The sequence below is a fragment of the Bos indicus genome, chromosome 19 (genome assembly GCF_029378745.1).
Source record: "Bos indicus isolate NIAB-ARS_2022 breed Sahiwal x Tharparkar chromosome 19, NIAB-ARS_B.indTharparkar_mat_pri_1.0, whole genome shotgun sequence".
NCBI lineage: Eukaryota > Metazoa > Chordata > Mammalia > Artiodactyla > Bovidae > Bos > Bos indicus.
In genome coordinates, this window is record NC_091778.1 from 26904509 (window position 1) to 26926843 (window position 22335).

At 51.9% G+C, this 22335-nt stretch overlaps 1 protein-coding gene across 3 annotated transcripts in view; it reads right to left on the bottom strand.

Annotated features, from left to right (window-relative positions):
• Positions 1 to 3408: 3408 nt before the first annotated feature.
• Positions 3409 to 22335, bottom strand: part of WSCD1 (WSC domain containing 1) — a 47563-nt gene continuing 28636 nt past the window's right edge. For all 3 annotated transcript variants that reach the window (XM_019981841.2, XM_070772887.1, XM_070772888.1), the window contains exons 6-9: positions 14382 to 14541; positions 13217 to 13381; positions 9702 to 9902; positions 3409 to 8111 (exon numbers count right to left, since the gene is read on the bottom strand). In XM_019981841.2, coding sequence (XP_019837400.2) covers positions 7759 to 8111; positions 9702 to 9902; positions 13217 to 13381; positions 14382 to 14541 — 879 coding nt within the window. In that variant the 3' untranslated portion in view covers positions 3409 to 7758. The remainder of the gene's footprint in view (positions 8112 to 9701; positions 9903 to 13216; positions 13382 to 14381; positions 14542 to 22335) is intronic.

The following is a 22335-nucleotide window of genomic DNA, read 5'->3' on the forward strand; positions in this document are numbered from 1 at the left end:
TGGGTCTCCTGCAGTGCAGATTCCATCTGCCAAGGAGAACAGGCCCGTGCGCCACAACTGCCGAGCCCCAGGGCTGCAAGTACTGAAGCCCGTGTGCCTAGAGCCTGTGCTCCTCAACAAGAGCGGCCCCAGCAGTGCGAAGCCCACACACTGCAACTAGAGAGTAACCCCTGCTCGCCGACACTAGAGAGAGCCCTCGAGAAGCAACGAAGACCCAGTGCAGCCAAATATAAATAAGGAAATCAGTAAAAGTTTAAAAAACAATTCACTTATGGGCTCCACTGTCCAGCACAGCCGTCAGATCTGAGCTGACATCCTTTGCATCTCATGTCCTCTTCCCAGTTCCATGACTTGGCCTTACCCTGAGCAGCAAAACAAAGCTCAGTCCAGTGATGAGAAAGAGAGAAAGAGAGGTTTGGGCACAGGGTCCCCAGACAGGGCAGCTATGGTTGGGATAACCTCTACCTGCTGCTCCAAGGGGCAGGAGACCAAGTCAGGCCCAGGATGCTTCCTCAGTCAGAACTCACTGGTGCCAGAGATGGTCCCACTGTCCTTGGCTACTGGGCCGTTTGAAGGGAAAATTGAATTATAATCCTAACATCTTCTGTACATCTGAAAATTTGTCATAGTAATTAAATGCTAATAAGGCGAAGGAGATTAAATGGATAGTTTCCTTAAAGATCACACTCCACCATCCAAGGTCAGGTGGAAATTATAAGTAATGTAGTGGTGTAGTCAGATCACTCCGGCTGAATAAATGTCACGACCAAAGCAAGGAGTCACTCAGTTTTCTATATTTGAACATCTCATTAGAGCCTGTGTCATTCAAAGATGTATCGGGTGGCAGAGAGGTGACATTTAAGGTCTCTCATGGAAAGCCAAACCCTTAATTATCTGATGGAGGTTAATGTGGCTATGGAACAGGGGAAGCCTGAGTATAACAGGAAATAATGGATTATGCTAAGAACTGGTTTCAATGGTAACCCCGGGGAGTGGACCATCCTGGTAGGATGTGGGGCCAGGGCCAGAGTTTTCCTGCCTTGCTGGTTCCCTGCCAGGCTGAATGGAGGGAACCAGGACAGTCCTCCTTGGTATCAAGAAGCGATGCCTGATGAAACTTCCCTGGTGGTCCAGTGTCTAAGACTCGGTGTTCCCAATTCAGGGCCCTGGGTTCAATCTCTGGTCGGAGAACTAGATCTGGCATGCCACAGCTAAGAGTTTGAAAGCTGAAACTAAAGATCCTGCCTGCTGCAAAGATCAAACATCCCATGTACCACAACTAGGACCCAGCTCAGCCAAATAAATAAGTAAAATATATATAAAAAAATACAACACTGTTCCTGTCTTCACTGGTTTCAAAGCCAGTGAAACAAATAAGTAAATATAGCTTTTCAAGTGAATGGAAAATGTTGTTGAATTGATTGCTGCTGTGTTAGTCGCTCAGTCATGTCCAACTCTTTGAAACCCCATGTAGCCCACCAGGCTCCTCTGTCCGTGGGATTCTCCAGGCAAGAATACTGGAGTGGGTAGTCATTTCCTTCTCCAGGGGATCTTCCCCACAGCCAGGGATCAAACCCAGGTGTCCTGCATTGCAGGCAGATTCTTTACAGTCTGAGCCACCAGGGAAGCCCATTGAATTGATTATCGAATTTGAAAAAAGAAAAGGAAGAAGAGAAGAAATAAACAAAAATCATTTTTATGTTAAGAGGATTTTACTTCTCCCGGGGCACTATCCATTCTGGAGGAGACCTGACAAAGACTGGCTTTTTCAATATCCAGACTCTGGTCACTTGCAGTGGTCAGGATGGCTGGCATGTGATTTAAAGGGACAGCTGTCTTCAGCAGCCGGAGCCCACACCTGCATGTACATGGAAACACACACAGACTGCTGGGCTCAGGTCCACCAAAGATGCTTATCTAATAATGTTTTGGAGGAGCAGGGCCTTTCTGTTGCCTGGAATGCTTATGACTAAGGAGTGAAAACTCTGAGCTCCTGATTTAATTGTTCAGTCACTAAATCATATCCAACTCTGCAACTCCATGGACGGCAACACGCCAGGCGTCCCTGTCCTTCACTGTTTCCCATAGTTTGCTTAAATTCATGTCCACTGAGTCAGTGATGCTATCTAACCACTTCATCCTCTGCCACCCCCTTCTCCTCCTGCCTTCAATCGTTCCCAGCATCAAGGTATTTCCCAATGAATTGGCTCTTCCCATCAGGTGGCCAAAGTACTGGAGCTTCAGCTTCAGCATTGGCCCTTCCAATGAATATTCAGGGTTGATTTCCTTTAGGATTAACTGGTTTGATCTCCTTGCAGTCCAAGGGACTCTCAAGAGTCTACTCCAGCACCACAGTTCAAAAGCATTAGTTCTTTGGCACTCAGCCTTCTTTATGGTCCAACTCTCACGTATATACTGGAAAAACCATGAAGTGAAGTGAAGTGAAAGTCGCTCAGTCATGTCCAGCTCTTTGAGTCCATGGGATTCTCCAGGCCAGAATACTGGAGTGGATAGCCTTTCCTTTCTCCAGGGGATCTTCCCAACCCAGGGATTGAAGCCAGGTCTTCCGCATTGCAGGCAGATTTTTTACCAGCTGAGCCACCAGGGAAGCCCCATAGCTTTGACTATACGGACCTTTGTCAGCAAAGTAATGACTCTGCTCTTTAATATGCTGTCTAGGTTTATCATAGCTTTCCTTCCAAGGGACAATTATGGTCCCCATCTCTAACCTCAGACCTTTGAAAAGCCCTCCTCCCTCTGAGGAAGGCCCTTAACATTGAACTCAGGTGCCCACCAAAAATATCTTGGCAAAGAATTAGCAGTGAAATGAATGGGGTCACTTCCAAACAAGTTGAATGTGCACAATTGCCTCAATTCTAGAAACTTCTGGAAGAGTTATAGGGATGCAATACAGGGGCAATCAGGTGGTTTCAGGGAAGGAGCCCATATTCTGGCCCTAGCCACCCCCACACCTCAAAGCTTCATAGGAAACCCACCCCCATTCCCAATCTCATTTTTCTTATCTGCAAAATAAAGGTTTTGAACTTTGGGCAACTCAGTCTCAGAAACTAAATTTGGTAAGGATTGAATGAGACAATTTATGGTTTGGGTTGGTCAATCAAGAGGATTGATTTTTCCAAGGAAACCCAGGTGACCTCATTATGTACCAACTTAAAAATGCTACTTGTCCTGGCTGACAGAGCACAGCTTCCTACTGAGCATCTCGCATCCACCCCCATTCCTGCAAAAAGCAACTTCTTAATCCGACAGCTCATTGTTGTTCTTGTCTCTGTCTTCATCTAGTTCTGCCACAGAGATAGAGAATATCAGAATCCCAGGGTCTCTCAATCCAAGCCTTGTAAAAAACCCTCTGGGCTGTAAGTAACAGAAACCAAACTCAACCCAACATAAACAATAAAGGGAATTTATTGGCTCATGTAACAAAACCATCCACAGGCAGGGCCAGTCACAGGCAAAGATGGATCCTATGCTTAACAGCATCAACAAGGATCTGGTTTCCTTCTGCCTCCTGACTCTCTCTTCTGTTGTCAGCTTCATGCTGGGAGGGGTCCCCTCCAGGATTCCCAAGACAGCCCCTGTCAAGACCCAAGGTTACCTACTTCTTCGTTGACATCTAGCAAGGTGAATAAAAAGAGCCTTTACTCAACATTTCCAGAAGTCTTGAAATTCCCTCTGGCTCCATTGCCTTAGGAAACATGACCATCACTGTAGCCAGAGAGATGGGATGAGGTGTGGACTTAGCCCAGGTAATGCATCCCACCCCAGAAATGATGACAGAGACAGCTCCAGCAGAACATAACCCGCCCCTGCCAAGAGACATCAGGGGCTGCTGGGAAAGGAAATGGGGAAATGAACACCAGGGATGCAACCAACAGCCTCCAACTCGTCTCCCATTTTACAGATGGGGAACCGAGGCCAGAGAGAGAGAAGGCCTGTTCTAAGATCACAGCAGAGAAGAGCTGGGACCACGACCCACCCCTTTAATCTGCAGACTTGATCCTATTTCCACTCTACTCTAATTCGACCTTGTTCAGGCCAACTCAGGAAATATTGAGTGGTCATCAATGTGGGTTCAGATCAATCAATTTCTCCCCAAACCTTAATGAACTACTTCGGAAGCATCACATTTTAAACACTTCCAACAAATTTTCAGCCAAAAGAAAACAAACCTCAGTCCCAGGAATTCTTGCAGCCACAAAGATCAACCCCAGCACTTCCATCTCCCCTCTTGGGGCCCCCTAAGAACCAAGTGGCTCCTGTTACTTTTAAGGGGAAAAAATGCATTCTGGTGTGCAAACATTCTCGCATATTCATGCACTCTAAATCTAATTTTAGCTGCACGAGACTTCATTATAAGACGCTCACATAATTAAGCAGTTTTCTTCCCAGGGTTTGGAAGCCTGTCTATTCTTCTCTCTCATTAACACATCACTGGGATTATCAAGAATGAGTTTCAGTTTTTTCAAATTATATATTTTGGTTTTTCCAAATTGATCCACAACGGGAGATGAAATCCATGAAAATTACATGTTTTAACACAGGTTTGTGCAACTCCACAGCTTTGCTATTAAAATTGGAATCTGTAAACAGGATTTCTCTGTTCTGGTCTGATTAGCTACATCTGCCATGCTTCTCTCCTAAATTCAAGCCTGTTTTACTCCTTGGCTGGCTGGGACAGCATCTTCTTTATGGAGAAGCTGAGAGCTAGAGATGAGACCTAACTTGAAGAAGCAAACAGACTTTCCCAAAAGAACAGACACATCCCCTTCCCGTGCTTCTCAGGAGCTGGTGGGGGCGGGGGGGGGTGGGGTGGTGGTGGTGACTGCTGAGAACCATTAGCACATGGGGCCTTAACATCTTACTCACCCAACATCCAGGATCAGGTGCTGAGGTTCAGGTATCTTGCCAGGTGGACTGACTCAACACAATGCACCCCAATCCCATCATTCCACTTATCTGCATGCCTGGCTAAGGTGCACAGTAAACTCCAAGGCCATCTGAGCAAGTGGCCCTCCACCTGAAGGAGTGAGGGTCTCTGGGTACCTGGCAGCAGGGAACAGTCTCATCATCTATCAGGAAAAACAGGCTGGGACTGCTGTTCTCCTGAGCCCAGGGGGCCATGCCCTGGCTGCAGTCCTAATCGGTCCTCCAGCCACTCCACTGCCCTTTGCAGACTCCTTGACATTTGAGTCTTCTCCCCAAAGACTGTCTGGGTGGCCAGGAGAGTGAGGGTCACTGCCAGGGAGCCAGTTTCTGGACTGGCTTCCCTCTCCTCCATCATCCAGGGCTGCAGTCTCCTTTGAGATTTTAGGTTCACTCTGGGATGCAGGTATTCCCTGGGCCCCCTTCCAAGGCAGGGTGAAAACTCCTGGTGGATTTCAACTGCTCCTGCTACTCAGGAGAATCAGCCTCATCAGGGCTTGTCGCATACTTGATCCTCGAGCCATGCTGTATCAATAATTGCTTATCAAGACCCTGGAGTTTCCAGCCTTGAGCTGAGCCCCAGCAATGCTTTAGGAGGATCTAAAATGGCCTCAGCATCGGTGTGGGTTTGGGGGAGACTCAAAAAGAACTTGGAGGCCACCAGGAACGGATGCTCAAGGCCATTCATTAAAAATTGAAGGCTAGGGAGGCTTCCCTCTGAGGAAGGGCCTCTCCTCTAGGGCCCTCAGCTCTGCCTGCCCCCACTGGGGTGCTGTCAGTTCCTGATCTCCAGCCAGGGAGCAGGTGGTCCCACATTCCCATGCCCAGCTTTCCCAAACCCTTCACGCTGATGCAGAGGTCAGACCAGCAGGCCCAGCCCAGGCCTGGAGAAACTGCAGAGGGACTCAGGGACTGCCCAAGTTCAAGCCCATCCACCTTTCTCCCTCACAGGGGTCAGTGTGTGGCCGAGCTCTCAACAGCCCTCCCTGGGTCCCACTTGTCCTGGGCTGTGCTCCCAGTTTCACCTCACCCTCTAGACTTCAGACCCCTGGTCTCTGCAGCCCCATTTCCGAGCCCAAGATGTGTAGTGAAGGGTGACCCAAGAAGGTAATTAGCATCAGCACCCCTCCCCCTCCCAGGCTGAGCACTGGCTGGCAGTGAGGAGAGTCCTTTTCTCTGTCCCCTCCTCTGTCCTCACCCACCCACTCCCACCTTCTTCCTGCACAGACTCAGAGGCACGCACCCACACCCACTCATCGGTTCTCAAAACACACAAGGGTTTTTCCAAACCTCTGAGCCTTCATGCGTGCTGTTCCCTCTGCTTCAATTCCCCTTCCCCTTCGCTCCATTGGAATAATGTCTACAGACTCCTCAGGACCAGTGCAGAGCCGCTGCAATGCATTATCTGACCTCCACACCCCGCACACACACTCGTCTCTTGCTGGATTTCTCACTCCCTCCCCCAGCCCCTCTAGGCCCTGAGCAGCGAAGAGGAGGCCATCTTCTCAGGAGCCCTGTAAACTCATACACAGCAGTGCCGCTAGCGCCAGCTTCCCATATCCCCGAATGGGAAAGATGTCAGTGTCACAAAAAGAGACAGAGGGTGTGACAAAGAGACCCAGTGACAGGAAGTGGAGGGTGAATAACAGTGAACCGAGAGGGCTGGCGGGTAGGGGTCAGGCAGAAGCTGCAGCCATGGCCTCCCTCCCAGGGTCTTGATGGGCCATGCTGGCCCCCACTTCCTCATGACCAGGAGTGGGGGGATCCTGCGAAGAGCTGTCAAGATGGGTGGGGCAACCAGCCCAGTGGCCCCCAAGACTCATCTCTCCTGGGTCTGCCCAGCCCAAGCAGCCCCCTCCACTGGCACTGCTGGGATATGGGCCCTCTCCTGGAGGCCTAGCCCCCTCCCACCCAACCCGCCACCCCCACCCCTGGTCTCCTCACCCCTACACCCTGCTTCTGGGATAAGGCGTGAGTCCCCAGCTTTATGTGGAGAGTCGGAGAAAGAAGCCAGGCAAGGAGGCGCCAATTCAAGGAGTGCTGACATTGGATGGGGCGGTGGGTGCACAGAGCTTACAGCCGGTCCTGAGGTGGGGGTGTCTGTGGGCGGCTCTGCTCTGCCCATATCGCCACCAGCCCATCCAAGGAGAAGGGAGAGGCCAGGCTACAGAGCCGGTCATAACACCACGCACACTGGGGGATGCAGACGTGCACTCAGGGCTGCCTGGCCCGGCGGCCATAGACTGTGAGCCCGTCTCCAGGCCAGGGTCCTGGCTCCTCGGGGCACTAAGCCCACCCAGCCCAGCATCCCGCAGTCAAAGCCCCTGACCAGCAAGCCTGCACTGGGCTGGCGACAGGAAACCCCGGGTCCCTGAGAACTCGGGGTGCATGTGTGTGTCAGGGTGTCAGAGAGACAGACAGGCAGCCCCTGGGAACACATAACCTGGCGTCTGCGGGCCTGCACTGACGTTCGTGTTTGCAAGTCTGAGAGTGTCAGGCACGCCCAGGGTGGTGGCTTAGGCGCATTAACGGGACACCGTGAGCAGAAAGTGGCAGGTCTAAGCAGGTCTGGCAAGGAGTGTGTGTCTCTTTGCATCTGTCCTGTGACATCAGGTCTGCTGGCTGGGAGTCAGGCCCAGGTGTCCCTGTGCGGCAGGGACGCAGCCCCAGGGCGGGCCTCTGTGCAGGTGGCATAGGCCCCTCCTCTGAGCATCCCAGGGAGGCAGCGGCAGGCGAGCGTCCCAGCGAGCACGTGTGCAGCCCCGTGAAGGCGGCCGGCTCCCGGTGGGGTGGGCAGAGCGGGCCTGGAGCCTATCATCTGGGCACGTACTCCCGGGGCAGCCCGGCCCAGTTGTGGTCGCGCAGGGCCTGATCCACCGTCCGGATGTAGCCGTTGATCAAGTCCTTCATTTCCGGGGTGAAGGGCTCAGGGTCGTGTGGGCGCCGGCCGCGCCGCCGGAAGCTGCCTTCCTTGTTGTTCTCCACGCACAGCAGGCGCTCCTCACTCACGGACACGTTGAGGAAGGCTACCATCTCCCTCAGCGTGGGCACCAAGCTGCGCCTCAGCTCCTCGTAGTGAACCACCAGCAGTCGCTTGCCATACTTAAGCCAGTCCAGCACATGCGAGGACCACCACGACGCATAGCTGTTGACAAAGTCCGGCCACTCTGTGGAGAAAAGAAGGGGTGCCGTGTCAGAGCCCGGCCCGGCGGGCCTGGGGCCTCCCCTTCTGGGGGCCAGGATGCTCCATCCCCCTCTGCCTGGGACCAACCTGCCCGGATCCCCCCACCAAGGAAGGATCTCGTGAGGGGTGACCTTGTGAGGGGGACAGTTACTATGAGGCTGGGCTCTGAAGAGCCCCAAGCCTGCCTGGGAGGTGTGACCTTGGGTCCGCCTTCCCCTAGCAGTTTCCTTGGAAACACACCAAGACACATGGGGTCTGAATGTTCCAAGAACTGGTTCTCCCTCTGATGGACCTTGACCGCTGGAACCATCCCTGGACAGGAAGAGCCCAGGGTCTCAGGCCTATGGGACACAGCAGAGTTAGACAAGCAAGGCTGGGCATCTCTGTTGAGATGACCCTCAGTTCACCTTGATGTTGCCTTGGCAACTGTGCACATCATCCAGTCTGGGTGATGGGGGCTGAGCAGTGTGTGAGGGCAGATGCTGGGCTTCCCAAGGACATAAAGATGCTGTGCAGGCTGGGTTTCCTGTCCCAGGTGCTCCTATGCAGCTACACGGGGTGCATAATTGATGCTTATTGACACATGGGTGTGACCGCCAGTTTAACCAGTGATGTACAACAAGGCAAGGGTTGGAGCTGCAATCTTGGACAGATGATCTGGTCCATGACATTTTTTTTCCAGCAAATTTAGAAAGTCAGTGCCCCCACCCCCTCCCTGCCTCAGTGGAGAGAAGGATGCCAATATCAAGAATCACCCCCAACAAAATAAGCTTCCATAACTGGGTTATTGCACTGTGCTCAGTCACTCATTCATATTTGACCCTTGTGACTCCATGGACTGTAGCCCACCAGGCTCCTCTGTCCATGGAATTTTCCAGCCAAGAATACTGGAGTAGGTTGCCATTTCCTCCTCCAGGGGATCTTCCCTACCCAGGGATTGAACCCTCGTCTCTTGCGTCTCCTGCATTGGCAGGTGGATTCTTTACCACTAGCGCCACTCTGCGATGCTGTGGGAAGCATTTGCTTTCTCTGATCTTCTTAACGATCCTAAGAGGTAGGGGCCATAGGGTTTTAAGGTGAGAAAAGCAAGGCTCAGAAGACAGGGTCTGCAGCTTGCCTGGGGTCACTGGCCTGGTAAGAGGCCCAGGAGGGATCAGAGCTCAGCCTGCCTGCTGGCTCAAGGGGAATCAGAGGGAGGCAGGAATGGCTGGAGAGGGGAGTAGCCTAGGGGGAGTGTGTCAGGGAATGGGGAGAACACCCACCAGCCTCAGCTGACCACACAGGGACAGAAGCAGGAGCCTGCCCAGCCTCGTTTCTCATCATGCCACCCAATCTGCTGGACACAGCTTCGTTTTGTATCACTCACCGCCCTGACTTGTGTCTCTCTAATCCATTACCCAAAGGTTAGACTGTGTGCCTCTCTTGAGGGTGGCAATCATGACCCCTTTAGCCAACCCCTGGCGCCTCGCTCAGCACCTGGCACACAGTAGGACTTCGGTTAGTATGTATCAGCAGATGACTCCAGGAATAAAGAGGCAGCCCGTCCCCTGCCCTGCTGGCCCCTTCAGCTCACCTTTGCTCTTCCAGTTGCGGTCAGCTGCGTAGCCCAGGTGCCCGGCACATTTTCTGTTGAACTCAGCCACCAGGGACCTGTATGGGTTCCGGATGAGCAGGATAGCCGAGTCAAACATCTCAATCTCCCTCCTGCCGCTCTCGTGGGTCTTCACGCAGATGGTACGCCGGCTGCGCCAGTGGTCCTTCTCGCCCTTGAACCCTGCCCGTGAGAAAGGCATTATGGAGACCCCACTGCCACAGTGGCAGACAGGTGTGAACCCTAACCTGTGCCCCCAGGGAGAGCTGACACTGGTGGGCACTGAGGGGCCACTGGGGCAGCCTCTAACCACAAGGCCTGAGCCTGCCCAAGAGATAGTGAGCGAGGGAGGCATCTAAGTGGGAAAAGATGGCATCTGCAAGAGAAAGCAAATCAGGCACCTCCTGTGGATCCTGGAAGTCAGGAGGCAGAGGCCTAATGATGCCTCCTTTGGGCACCTTCATGGCTATTTCACATGAGCATTGCAGAGAGGCTCATGAATGAACCGCAGCTGCAGGCTCAGAGTGGGTATGTGACTTGCTCAAGATCACACAGCACCACAGCATCAGAGCCAGGGGGCTCTCCATGTGGCTTTGTGTGTCCCTGGGAGGCCTTTGCCATTTGCCCACCTTCCCACGGAGTGGGCAGGATCCCCACCAACAGGCTCAAGGGCAGTCAGCAACTGTAGCCCCACCCTCTGACCTTATGTCCTGTAACTGAGCTCCAGTCTTGCATTCACGGAGACTCTCCCCAGCCCTACACAGCGTCATGCATTTATCAACAAAGATCATTGTGTGCCCATGCCGTGCTGAAATTTATGTCATGGATAAAGGGGTAAGACTCAGAACCTGTCTTCAAGCTTATAGTCTATTGGGGGGAGGGCAGGTGGTTCAGGGGTAAAGAATCTACCTCCAATGCAGGAGACTCCGGTTTGACCCCTGGGATGGGAAGATCCCCCGGAGAAGGAAATGGCAACCCGCTCCAGTATTCTTGCCTGGAGAATCCCATGGGCAATGGAGCCTGGCAGACTACAGTCCATGGGGTCATAAAGAGTTGGACACAACTTAGAGAAAAAATAACAACAACAGCTATTTGGGGGACAGCCCAAGTGTATGTAATACAGAGGATAGGGGCTTATGGGGACAAAGAGTAGGGGGACCAGTTTGGGAGTATGGTGGGAGGTGATAGAAGGCTTCCTGCAAAGATGTCCCCTGAGGCTAATCTGGCCACATCCCAATGTAGCCCATGGCATCAGCTCTGGGGACACGCTCCATAAATGTACATGAGTTGGTCTTCAGCTCTTGGAAACATAAAGGAGTCTCACCCCCACCCCATGAATGGCTGGGAAGCACCTATGTCTACAGCCAGCAGCGAGGGAGTCTTTGATGCCTGGAAAATGCAAGTCTCTTTTGAATCTGAAAGTCTGGAGTCACCAGCTGAAACTCAACATATGTTTTCAAACTCATCTCTGCCATGGGCCAAACACCAAAAGTCTTTGCTTTGATTCATTCTGTCAAACAGCTGGGAAGTTCCAGGAAAGAATGAGTCAATCCATGGGCTGAGGAAGCATGTGATCTGGTCTTTGACACCCTGAGACCCAGGGTGTCTTTTGTACTGTCTTAGCCTAATTCAGCAGTGACCACTTTTCCTTATAACTCAGACCAGGCTCACCCATGACAGGTTTGGTGTTTGGGCACTGGAGTTGCCTTGAGAATTTCACGTGTGCACGTGTGTGTTCATTGCTCTGACAGTGCTCTGTAACCTGCGGCTATACCTAACCAGTCCCGTAAGGCTCAAAGATGCGCCCAGGTAGCTCTAGAGCCATTCAGACAGTGTCGCCGCAACCCTTGATACCTGGCTGTCGAGCCACTGGGTCACTTAGCCATGTGTCGACCAAGACAGCCAGCTGTTTGAATAAGGTAAAGGCCTTCTAGATGAATATGGTGGGCAGCTACAGCCTGTACACAGTAGGTGGTTCCCAGGGGACTAGACCAGAGTGAGCAGGACCACAGTCTTCATCTGGCTACTTTGCCTATAGGTGCTGTAACACTCAAGGCTCCCAAGGATGAGCTTCCTTGGTGGCTCAGTGGTAGAGAATCCCCCTGCCAACGCAGGAGACACAGGTTTGATCCCCAGTTCGGGAAGATTCCAAGTACCACGGAGCAACTAAGCCCGTGAGCCACAACCACTGAGCCCGAGTGCCCTAGAGCCTGTGCCCTGCAGAAAGAGAAGCCACTTGGATGAGAAGTCCTTGCACCAAAACTAGAGAGTAGCCCCTGCTAGCCACTAGAGAAAAGTGTGCAGCAACAAAGACCCAGTATGACCAAAAATAAACAAATAAACAAATACATAAAAAGAAAACCACCCATCAAGCTTTGTGCTACATAATACTAATAAATAAACATGAGTTCAAAATTCTTTTAAAGACTCCCAACTATGATGAGACTGGGTTATATGGACACCCTTGGCTTTTTTACCAACCAGATCAAGACTGCTGTGGGTAATCACAGAACCTCAGGAACTTTCTGTTTTCTCTAGGAGGTTAATGATAGGCTCCCCTTTCCCTAAACCAAACTCTGAGCTAAGAATCCCAGAGAAACTGTTGTAACACCTGACAACAGAGAAATCTATTTCACCAAATATGTATCCCACTTGGCTTATCTGAGGTTCTTAGTCTTAAACAGTGCACAGATTTGAGCCGTTTTAAAGTTCATTTACTTGACATAATGAGGCCTCTTATTTCTACAAGAGAAATATTAGAAATCATTAAACTCTTGAAGATTTTTGGACCTAGTTGTAAGAAACAGTATTTTGATAAGCTACATTTACCTCGGGGGAAAAACAAATGAACAGATGAAGTCAGTTTCCCCTAATTATTGAGGGCTGTAAAAATTAAGGAAAATTTTAAAAATGTTTATTGAGAGGGAATCTAAGTGACTAGGCTTTCCCTTTGAATCCAGATCAGATCTTGTGAATTTCCTCTCAAGTGAGGTCCTAGAGCTGACTGCTTCAGCATCACACAGGAGCTTGTTGGAAATGCCAGTTTCTAGGCCCCATCTCAGATTAATCCAGTCATACTCTCTTGGTGGCGGGGTGGGTACAAACCAGGAATCTATGTTGAATTAATAAGCCCTCAAGGTATTGCTTAGGGCTTCCCAGGTGGCTCAGTGGTACAGAATCTGCCTGCCAATGAGGAGATATAGGAGACGCCAGTTCAATCCCTGGGTTGGGAAGATACCCTGGGGGAGGAAATGGCTACCCACTCCAGTATTCTTGCCTGGAAAGTTCCATGGACAGAGAAGCCTGGCCGGCAACAGTCCCTGAGGTCTCAAAGAGTTGGATGTGACTTAGCGACTGAGCATGCACACACAAGGCGATGTTGACACACATTCAAGAGTGAGAAGCACAGCTCTGATGCTCCAAGGAGGACCTGGGCTGCAGAGGCTGCGGTCTGGGCCTGAGAGCTGCCTCCTCCCTTCCCGGCAGCCCTCACTCACCTTTGTTGTAGAGAGTTCCGTCGAAGTAGTAGCTCCCTGTATAGAAGCCGGTGGCGTGCTCGATGAGGTGCCGCGCCCATGTGTTCCCCGCTCCGGGGAAGCTCGACAGAGCCACGAACACCTTGGATTTGGTGGGCAGGAACCTCCGGTCTGTGCATCGAGTGTCTGAAAGTCCAGAAGTCATCTCAGGGTTCCCCATTTCCACTGTGACTCCCAGACTCACAGCCTGACTCCTCTTGGCAGGAAATCAGACCCAAGCCGCCCATTTAATGGAATGGGAAAACTGAGGCTCAAAGAGGGGAAGGGATTTGCCACCTGGACCTTGGCTGCATGGGTCTGTGGCTGGCCAGAGAGAGCCCCAGTGATGACGAGACCTCCCACTGGACGAGTCTAGTGGGAATCAGTGCCCTGTGGGTTCCCCACCTCATCTTTCAAGTGGTCACAGCCAAACCCTCCTGGCCCAGCTCAGGTAGTTCCAGACTCTGCAGGGGAAGTGGGCTGGGGTCGTGGCCAGGCAAAACAATGTCACACACCAGGTAGAGCAGCAAGGAATCAGGATTCAGAACTTCCGGTGTTAGTCGCTGTGCCCCCTCTTTCTGGGAGGCCCTCCAGGGCTGTGTCAGGGGCACATGGAACCCTCAGGTGAAAGTCTCCCAAGACCCGAGGGCTGTGCTGGGTCACCATAGGTGTTTGATAAAGGTGACAATGACCTTCCCCACCTGCTCTTCCTCTTATCAGCCCCTAAGTTCAGCTGGGGCAGACCTGCTTCTCAGACAAGGAAGATGCTGGGGTCTTGGCACAGTCTGAGTGACTCACTGGTCCCCAGGTATGGGCTGGCTCAGGGATGTCCCAACAGTCACTGGGCTCCCCTGTCACCCAGCCCCACCACCTTGCCATGTTATCCCTCTGGACCCTGCCTCTCTGCTCTTCCTCAAACCACCTTCATCCCCAGAGTCAGATAAAAGTCAGGTGCTCTTCACACGGATCCCTGAATCCTCTGTCCAGCCTCCAGGGATGGCAGAGGCCTCTCCGTTCATATTATCCCAAGATAGGACCACCCACCAAGATGCCTTCCCCATCCCGGGACCATATACTCAGTCCAGACTCCCAGACCAAGTACAGAAGGAGAGCCCTGCATGCCAGTTCACTCTGGGGTGGAACTCACCCTGCACAGGGGTCTGGTAGACCTCGCAGTACTCTGCCAGCCTCTGGGCCTCAGACTCCTGGCCACACAGCGAGCTGTCCACGGCATCCCGCAGGTTGAACTGGGGGGTGGAGTAAGCACAGTAGCACTCCCAGCCCCGGAGGATGGCCAAGGGGAACTCCTGCCGGGGAGGAGAAAAAGAGATGTGTCTCCAGTGAATGGTGAAAGCAAGGGCCACGACCCCACTGCTCAGGCACTGGGGCGATCTCTGCGGATGTCCTGCCAGCTGCTTGGGATCAACATGGGTGTCTGTCCATCCTTTCAGGGCCAGGCACTGAGGCCAAACCCGGGGAGACAAAGCTCAACAAGATGGGACTCTGCCCTCCAGCAGCTCACTGCTGGCCACTGACAAGCCTATAGTTAACACCAGAGTGCAAATGGTGCTTCTAGGAGGGGTGACTCCAGTGGGGGGACTGGATCTGAGATCTTGGAGACGTCAGGAGTGCCGGGGAGGGAACGGCACTCCAGGTCTGGGAGTCACATGAACGCATGTGTGCAAGGGTGAGCATGGGACAGAGAAGCCCACCCAAGGGCAGCTTAGTGAGGTGCTCAGCATCTTTAACCAACAGACTGTGGAATTCCTGCCAGCCTTCCCTGGAGAGACACGACCTAACCCCTGTTTCTGCAGTCCTGCTTTGGGGTGGTGGGCAGGGTGGATGACAGTTTCCCACGCAGCATCTCTTCAGAACGGGAGGGGTGGACAAGGGCAGGCTTTGATTGCTCTGAGCTGATCCACTCAATGGGGACTTCCTGAAATCTACCAGAGCTAGGAGAAGGACAAGTCGCTCCTCGCAGCCTTTATTTATTTTTTAATATTTATATATTTGGCTGCACTGGGTCTTAGTTGCCACATGTGGGATCTTTAGTTGCAGCATGTGGGATCTAGTTCCCTGACCAGGGATCGAACCTGGGCCTCCTTCATTGAGAGCATGGAGTCTTAGCCACTGGACCACCAGGGAAGTCCCACCTGGAAGTCTTTTACATACATTTTCTTGGTTCCCTCTGGGCAGGAGGCTGCACCCACCACACAGTGGTGAGAGCTGGGGTGCTGGTCTCCAGAAAGCCTGAATGTGAATTCAGGTTCACAGGCTGGGTAACTTTGAACCTCTCTGATTGTCACCATTGAACAAAGGTAATAAAACCCACCTTGCACATCCGTTGTGAAAACTAGATGTGCGTGTGTGCTCAGTAGATTCAGTCATGTCCGCCTCTGCAACGTTATGGACTATAGCCTGCCAGGGTCCTCTGTCCATGGGATTTCTCCAGGCAAGAATACTGGAGTGGGTTGCCATTCCCCCTTCCAGGGGATTTTCCCAACCCAGGGATTGAACCTGAGTCTCCTGCGTCTCTTGCATTGCAGGCAGATTCTTTACCCACTGAGCCACCTGGGAAGCCCGAAAACTAGATGCTGCTGCTGCTGTCGCTTCAGTCATGTCCAAATCTGTGTGACCCCATAGACGGCAGCCCACTAGGCTCCTCTGTCCCTGGGATTCTCCAGGCAAGAACACTGGAGTGGGTTGCCGTTTCCTTCTCCAATGCATGAAAGTGAAAAGTGAAAGTGAAGTCGCTCAGTCGTGTCCGACTCTTAGCAACCGCATGGACTGCAGCCTACCAGGCTCCTCTGTCCATGGGATTTTCCAGGCAAGAGTACTGGAGTGGGGTGCCATTGCCTTCTCCGGAAAACTAGATGAGAAAGGTCCAAATTGCCCAACACTGGGCCTTGCATGCAGTAGGTATTCTCACAGAGGAATGGGCCATCCTCTGCCTCCTTCCTCCCACCCTGTGGGCATCAGCCAAGGCTCGCTCAATAATTCTTCCACCCATCTCTCCCACACCTATTACTTGAACACCTACTGTGTACAGGGCACCACGTTCCAGGACACTCAGCCTTATTTCCACTCTGCTTCTCCAGTGGCTCTGGCAAACAATGAGCAATTCAAGTCCCCGCCCCTCCCCCAGGCAGAGAGATGAGAGGAGTCTATTGAGTATGTGCAAAGGAGGCAGTGGGCGGAGAAAACTTCTCACTGCTTGGGGAAACGCTGAACAAACCTTTTTATTTTTTGCCCACAGCAAAAATTTCATAAATAAATAAATAAAGGAAAATCAATAGCATTTTCTGAGCGTGGCTTGGCAGAGCCAAGGATCTCGACACTCAGAAAAGACAATGGATGGTGTCCCAGCCAGGGAGGGTGATGCAGAGCCTGGGGGTGGGGCAGTCCCTTAGGAGGAAGGGGGAGGGGAGGTTGCCCTCAGTGGAGGGTGTTCTCCTGGACATAGGGGGGTTGTTCCCTCAGGTGCCTTGCAGCCCCCATGAAGGCTCCTCCCCACCTCCCACCTCCTCTGTCGAGCCTCAGGGGAAGCTTTGCCTCTGCGAGAATGAGCCCAGAATTTCACCGGGGGGGCCAGGCCCACATCTCCTGCTTAGGGTTCCTGCCACATGGGGACAGGAGACAGGAGGCTTTCACTATTCTTATACACCCCTGCACACACACTCACACACTCACACAGCCTGCTTCCAGAGCTCAGTGCTTCCTCTTGCACTAGAAAAGCTCTTCAACATTCTGAGATCGTAAGCAAGTCACCTCCCTTTTTGAAACCTTAGCTTCTCCATCTGTAAAATGGACACATCCCTTGAGTTGTCCTGCCTGGAAGAGTCAGAGGATCTTATTTCTCTCCCTCTGATCCACCACAAGGACCAATGTGACTGGGACACCTATCCCCCCATGCTTTTTCTGGATGAGGCGTGAGTCGAGGACTTTTTCCTGGATCGGAGGGGGGCAAGCAGTCACTCTGGGTGTCCACGAGTTCATGTCCAGGGGCACCAGTGAGGAAGCACTGGGAGGGGGGACAAGCAGTCACTCTGGGTGTCCACGAGTTCATGTCCAGGGGCACCAGTGAGGAAGCACCGGGTAGGAGAGAAAACACCATGCTTGCAACCCAGCAGACCTGGACTCGAATCCCAGGGCAACAGTTGAGTATCTATGTGACCTTGGGCCAGTAACCGGGCCCATTCAAGTCTCGGTTGCCTCATGGGTCATCGGAGGGCAATAATATTAATGCCATAGAGTGTAAGGAGACGGAGGGAAGATGATGCATAAAAAGGACCCAGCATAGGAGCTCGCCTACTCCTAGCTCTTAAGACCTTTCATCATAGAGGTAGGCCGCAGACCACCCTCCGGACACTCAGAGCATGTGAGAGTCTGGTTCCTAAAACTCCCACTTTGGCTCCCCCTCCAAGGCCTCAAAAGCTCAGGATCAAGCACAGGTTGGAAGCCCCTCTCCCACGTAGCCCTTGTGGTCCTTTGTCATTTTTGTGGGGGGGGGGGTGTGATTGCTTTACAATGCTGCGTTAGTTTCTGCTGTACAACAAAGCGAACCTGCTGCAAGTATACATGGATCCCTCCCTCCTGGACCTCCCTCCACCCCAACCCCGCACGCTCCATCCCACCCATCTAGGTCATCAAAGAGCACCAAGCTGAGCTTCCTGCGCTTTCTAACAGGCTCCCACTAGCTATCTGTTTTACACATGGTATTGTATATGTCAATCCCCATCTCCCAGTTCGTCCCACCCCCATCTTCCCCCACCGAGTCTGCAAGTCCGTTCTCTGTGTCTGTCTGTGTCTCTATTCCTGCCCTGCAAATAGGTTCATCTGTCCCATTTCTCTTGATCAGTCACATAAAGAAAAGAACCGCTTTGAGGACTCAGTGGCCCCAATAGGGCCCTAACCCCGGAACCAGGACCCCCTTGGCCACAGCTGCTGTTGCTGTCAGAGCTGCAGTGACATCCAGCCCCAGCACCTGGGGTTGCTGGGCTTGCCGAGAGTGTACAATAGCATGACAAGCCCCATCAGTATCTGTGACTAGACTCCACCTGCCCCAAGGACCCCGTGTCATTTTTCTACAGAAAGCGAATCTGTGTCCTGACCCTCAATCAGAAGGCCGCTGGCTTTCTGGAAGCCAGCTCTCCTGCTGCTGTGAATTAGTGAAAAGCCATCACAAGAACTGCGACCTCCGGCCTCTCTCACTGCCATCCATCCTCTCCCGCAAAGCCCTCATCCCACCTCGTCCCAGACTGACACCTTCATCACAACAAGTGGTGAAAACCAGCAGCCTGGGTACCACCCGGCAATAGAGTGCACACCGCGCTCTGCATCTGTGTTCCTGCTCTTCTGCAGACACTGGTTGGATCGTGTCCTCTAAACTTCCCATATTGACGATCTCACCCCCAATACTTCAGAATATGACTGGATGTGGAGACAGGGCCCTTCAAGAGGAAATGAAGTTAAAATGAGGCCATTAGGATGGGCCCCCATCCAGTCTGACTGGTGTCATTATAAGAAGGGATTAAGACCCAGACACACACAGACGGAGTGATGACACAGGGAAATGAAGGCCATCAGCGAGCCAGAGAGACAGGCCTCGGAAGAAGTCAACTCTGCCAACACCTTGATCTCGGACTTCTAGCCTTCAGAACTCAGAGAAAATAAATTTCCGTTGTTTAAGCCACTTGGCAGTCTGTGGAACTCAGTTATGGCAGCCAAGCAGGTCACTTCCTGTGCCCTCTGCCTGGACTGTCCTTTCCCAGACACCCTCATGGTTTTCTCTCTCACTTTCTGTAAGACCTCGTCCGTGAGGCCTTCCAGGGCCACCCCATTTCAAGTTGCAAGTCCCTCCTGCCATCACCGAGACACGCCATAACCCCTCACTGTGTTGTCTGCTTTTGTTTCATGCATGTAACTTGCCTCAGCAGAATGCTCTGGCCTTCTCTCAGTCCATCCTGCCCTCTCCTTCTCCCACCCCGCCGCATGTCCACAAGTCCTTTCTCTGCATCTGTGTCTCTATTCCTGCCCTGTAAGTAGGTCCATCATGATTTAACATATATACACTATCATTTAGTGGGAAGCCGCTGTGTAGCACAGGGGCTCAGCTCTGTGCTCTGCAATGGCCTAGAGTGGTGGAATGGGAGCGGGGTGGGAGGGAGGTTCAAGAGGGAGGGGATATATGTATCCATATAGCTGATTCATGTTGTTGTACAGCAGAAATTAACATAGCACTGTAAGGCAATTATACTCCAATTGAAAAAAAATCAGACGGTAAATATTAAAAATAAAAGTTTGTTAATGAAAAAAAAAAAAAAGAATGCTCTGACCTTGATGTACCACCCAGCCTGTTTGGTGAATGGTTATCAGGACGCACAGCAGCTCCCTCCCACCAGTTTCCTCGGCCCCTTCCCACTCATCTCTCCCTCCCTCCTCCTAGTCTGATTCCCATCAGCACGGATGAGTTTTGTCTATTCTAGAATGGCCTATAAATAGAATCCCTCAGCGCATATGTTTGTGAGTCTGGTTCCTTTCAGAAAAAAAATAGTTTTTAAGTCCACGCATGTTGTTTTATCTGGCAGTAGATTGCTCCTTTATATTGCTGAGTATTATTCCGTGTGTGCACATAACAGTTTGTGGATTCATTCACTTGATGGACCCCTGGGCTGCTTCCAGTTTTACCTATTATGAATCTTGCTGCTATAAACATTCCTGGACAAGAATTTCAGTGGATACACATCTTCATTTCCCACGGGAAAATACCATAAGGATGTAAGGTTTCTGCTTTCTTCTCCACAGCGCTTGTCATCATTCAGTATACTATTTCACTTATTTTTCCTGGTTTACTATCTGTCTTTGGGGTTTCCCTGGTGGCTCAGATGGTGAAGACTCTGCCTGCAATGTGGGAGACCCAGGTTCAATTCCTGGGTCAGGAAGATCCCCTGGAGAAGGGAATGGCTACCCACTCCAGTATTCTTGCCTGGAGAATGCCATGGACAGAGGAGGCTGGCAGGCTACAGTCCATGGGATCACAAAGAGTCAGACACAGTTGAATGACTAACACACACACACACACACACACACACACACACACGTCTGCCTTTATCCACGAGAATGTAAGCTGAGATTTTTGAGTGCCTGGCGTGCTTTGCTGCATTCTCAGTACCCAGAACAGTACTGACAACATGGTGGATGCTTAATGAATGTTGGATGGAGGAACCAAGGAATGAATGAATGAACGTCCTTTCCAGATCTCAACTCCCCCCAAAGTTGTTGGCAATACACTTGGACATGAGCCTTCTGTGGGTCACTTGTGCCCCAGGCATGAGTAAAGAGAAGAAAGTCTGCTCCATCTAAGCAAACTCTCTCTGACAACAGGAACCCCAGGGGGCTCTGCCATCCTGAGACTTCTGTTCAGACAAGAATCTCAGCCACATGGTAAAAAAAAAAAAAAAGTCTGCTCTTGGGCTGGCTCTGTCTCCCTCCCTGGTGGTAGTGGCTGATGTTGAGGCCTCAGGAGCCTGTATCCCTGGGCTGCCCCCACCAGTGACCTGAACCTTTTTGCTTCCTTGAGTGGATTAAACTGTCACGTTTCCGGGTGTTTGCAGAGCAACGGGAGAGCTGCAGACAGTAATGTGGTTTTATTTACAACATAACCTCTTCAGCAACATCACTGGATCCTGAAAACACAGAACAGTTTTTAGCCCCTTGGGGATTTCTAAGACAGGATTTCCATAAAAATTAAATATTGATAAATCTTATCTTGCTGCCGACCTCCTTGTTTCCTGTACCTCCACCCCAAGCTCCAGAGAGAGACAGAGAGACAGAGAGAATGTATGTGCAGAGAGAACAAAGAGGAGAAAATGAACCAAGAAAGCAAGGGAGAAAAATGGGAGCACAGACGTGGCACCGTTTCAAACAGATGAGGGGTTCGAAAGGGAGCCGGCTCAGCCTGTGTCCGAGGGCAGGGGGGATATACATTCTCATCCTGGTACTTCCTCCACAGCTTGAGGCTGGGTGCCCAGGATGGGAGCTCGGGTGCGGGCTGGGGCTGTGGTGTGGGTGGGCATTCAGCCTAGAGCCAGGTCATGACATGGCCAGGGCTGGGCTCTCCAAGTGGTGGGGCATGTACATGCATGTATGCTCAGTCCTGTCTGACTCTTTGCAACTCTATAGACTGTAGCCCGCCAGGCTCCTCTGTCCATGGGATTCTCTAGGCAAGAATATTGGAATGGATTGCCATTTCCTCCTCCACGGGATCTTCTGCACCCAGGGATTGAACCCGTGTCTCTTGTATCTCTGGCGTTGGCAGGTGGATTCTTCACCACTGAGCCACCTGGGAATCCCTGGGTGGGGTGGAGATCCATAGGCAAAGGCTTGGCCGTGGCCAAGGGGTCAAGGAGTGGACATTTCCACCAGGCAAGGAGTGAGGCCCCGAGCAGCAACCCCTCTGGGATCTCCTCTCCTCCATCCTTGCTCTTCTCTAGGCATCTTTCTCAGGATCTCTAGGATTACGCAGCATCACCCCAAACTTCAGAGACAGGAGCTTCAGGTTTCAGAAGGGGAAACTAAGGCTTGGAGGCAGGTGGAAGGAAGCCCACAACAACCTCAGACAGTCAGGGTATGTGAGTGGGAGCAGAGGCCAGCCTTCCAGACTCCTAGTCCGGGGCTTTGCCATACACCACACTTGACCCCTGGGAGGCAAACACGTGAAGGCAGTAGATTTGTGATGAAATCCGTGAACCAGCATGGAGGTTGGCTTTGACCAGTCTCTCGCTTCCAGAGGCAGAACTGGGTAACATTCAAGACACAAAAAGGAGAGGAGATGCCCATGGAGGGAGATGGAGGGTGAAGGGGTTGACTCTTGTTTTCAGGCAAATGTCAGATTGAATGTAAACCTACTGATCCTGGAACTGAGAGCATGTTTCCCTCTGACCTGAGTGCAGGTGCGGAGCTGTGTGGTTTGGAAAGGCAGTTATGGGAAATGGACCCAGTTCAAGGCTTGTCATAAGGAATCCCGGGCTTTGCCAAGCCCTCCTCCAGGGGATCTTCTAGACCCAGGGATAGAACCCATGTCTCTTATGTCTCCTGCATTG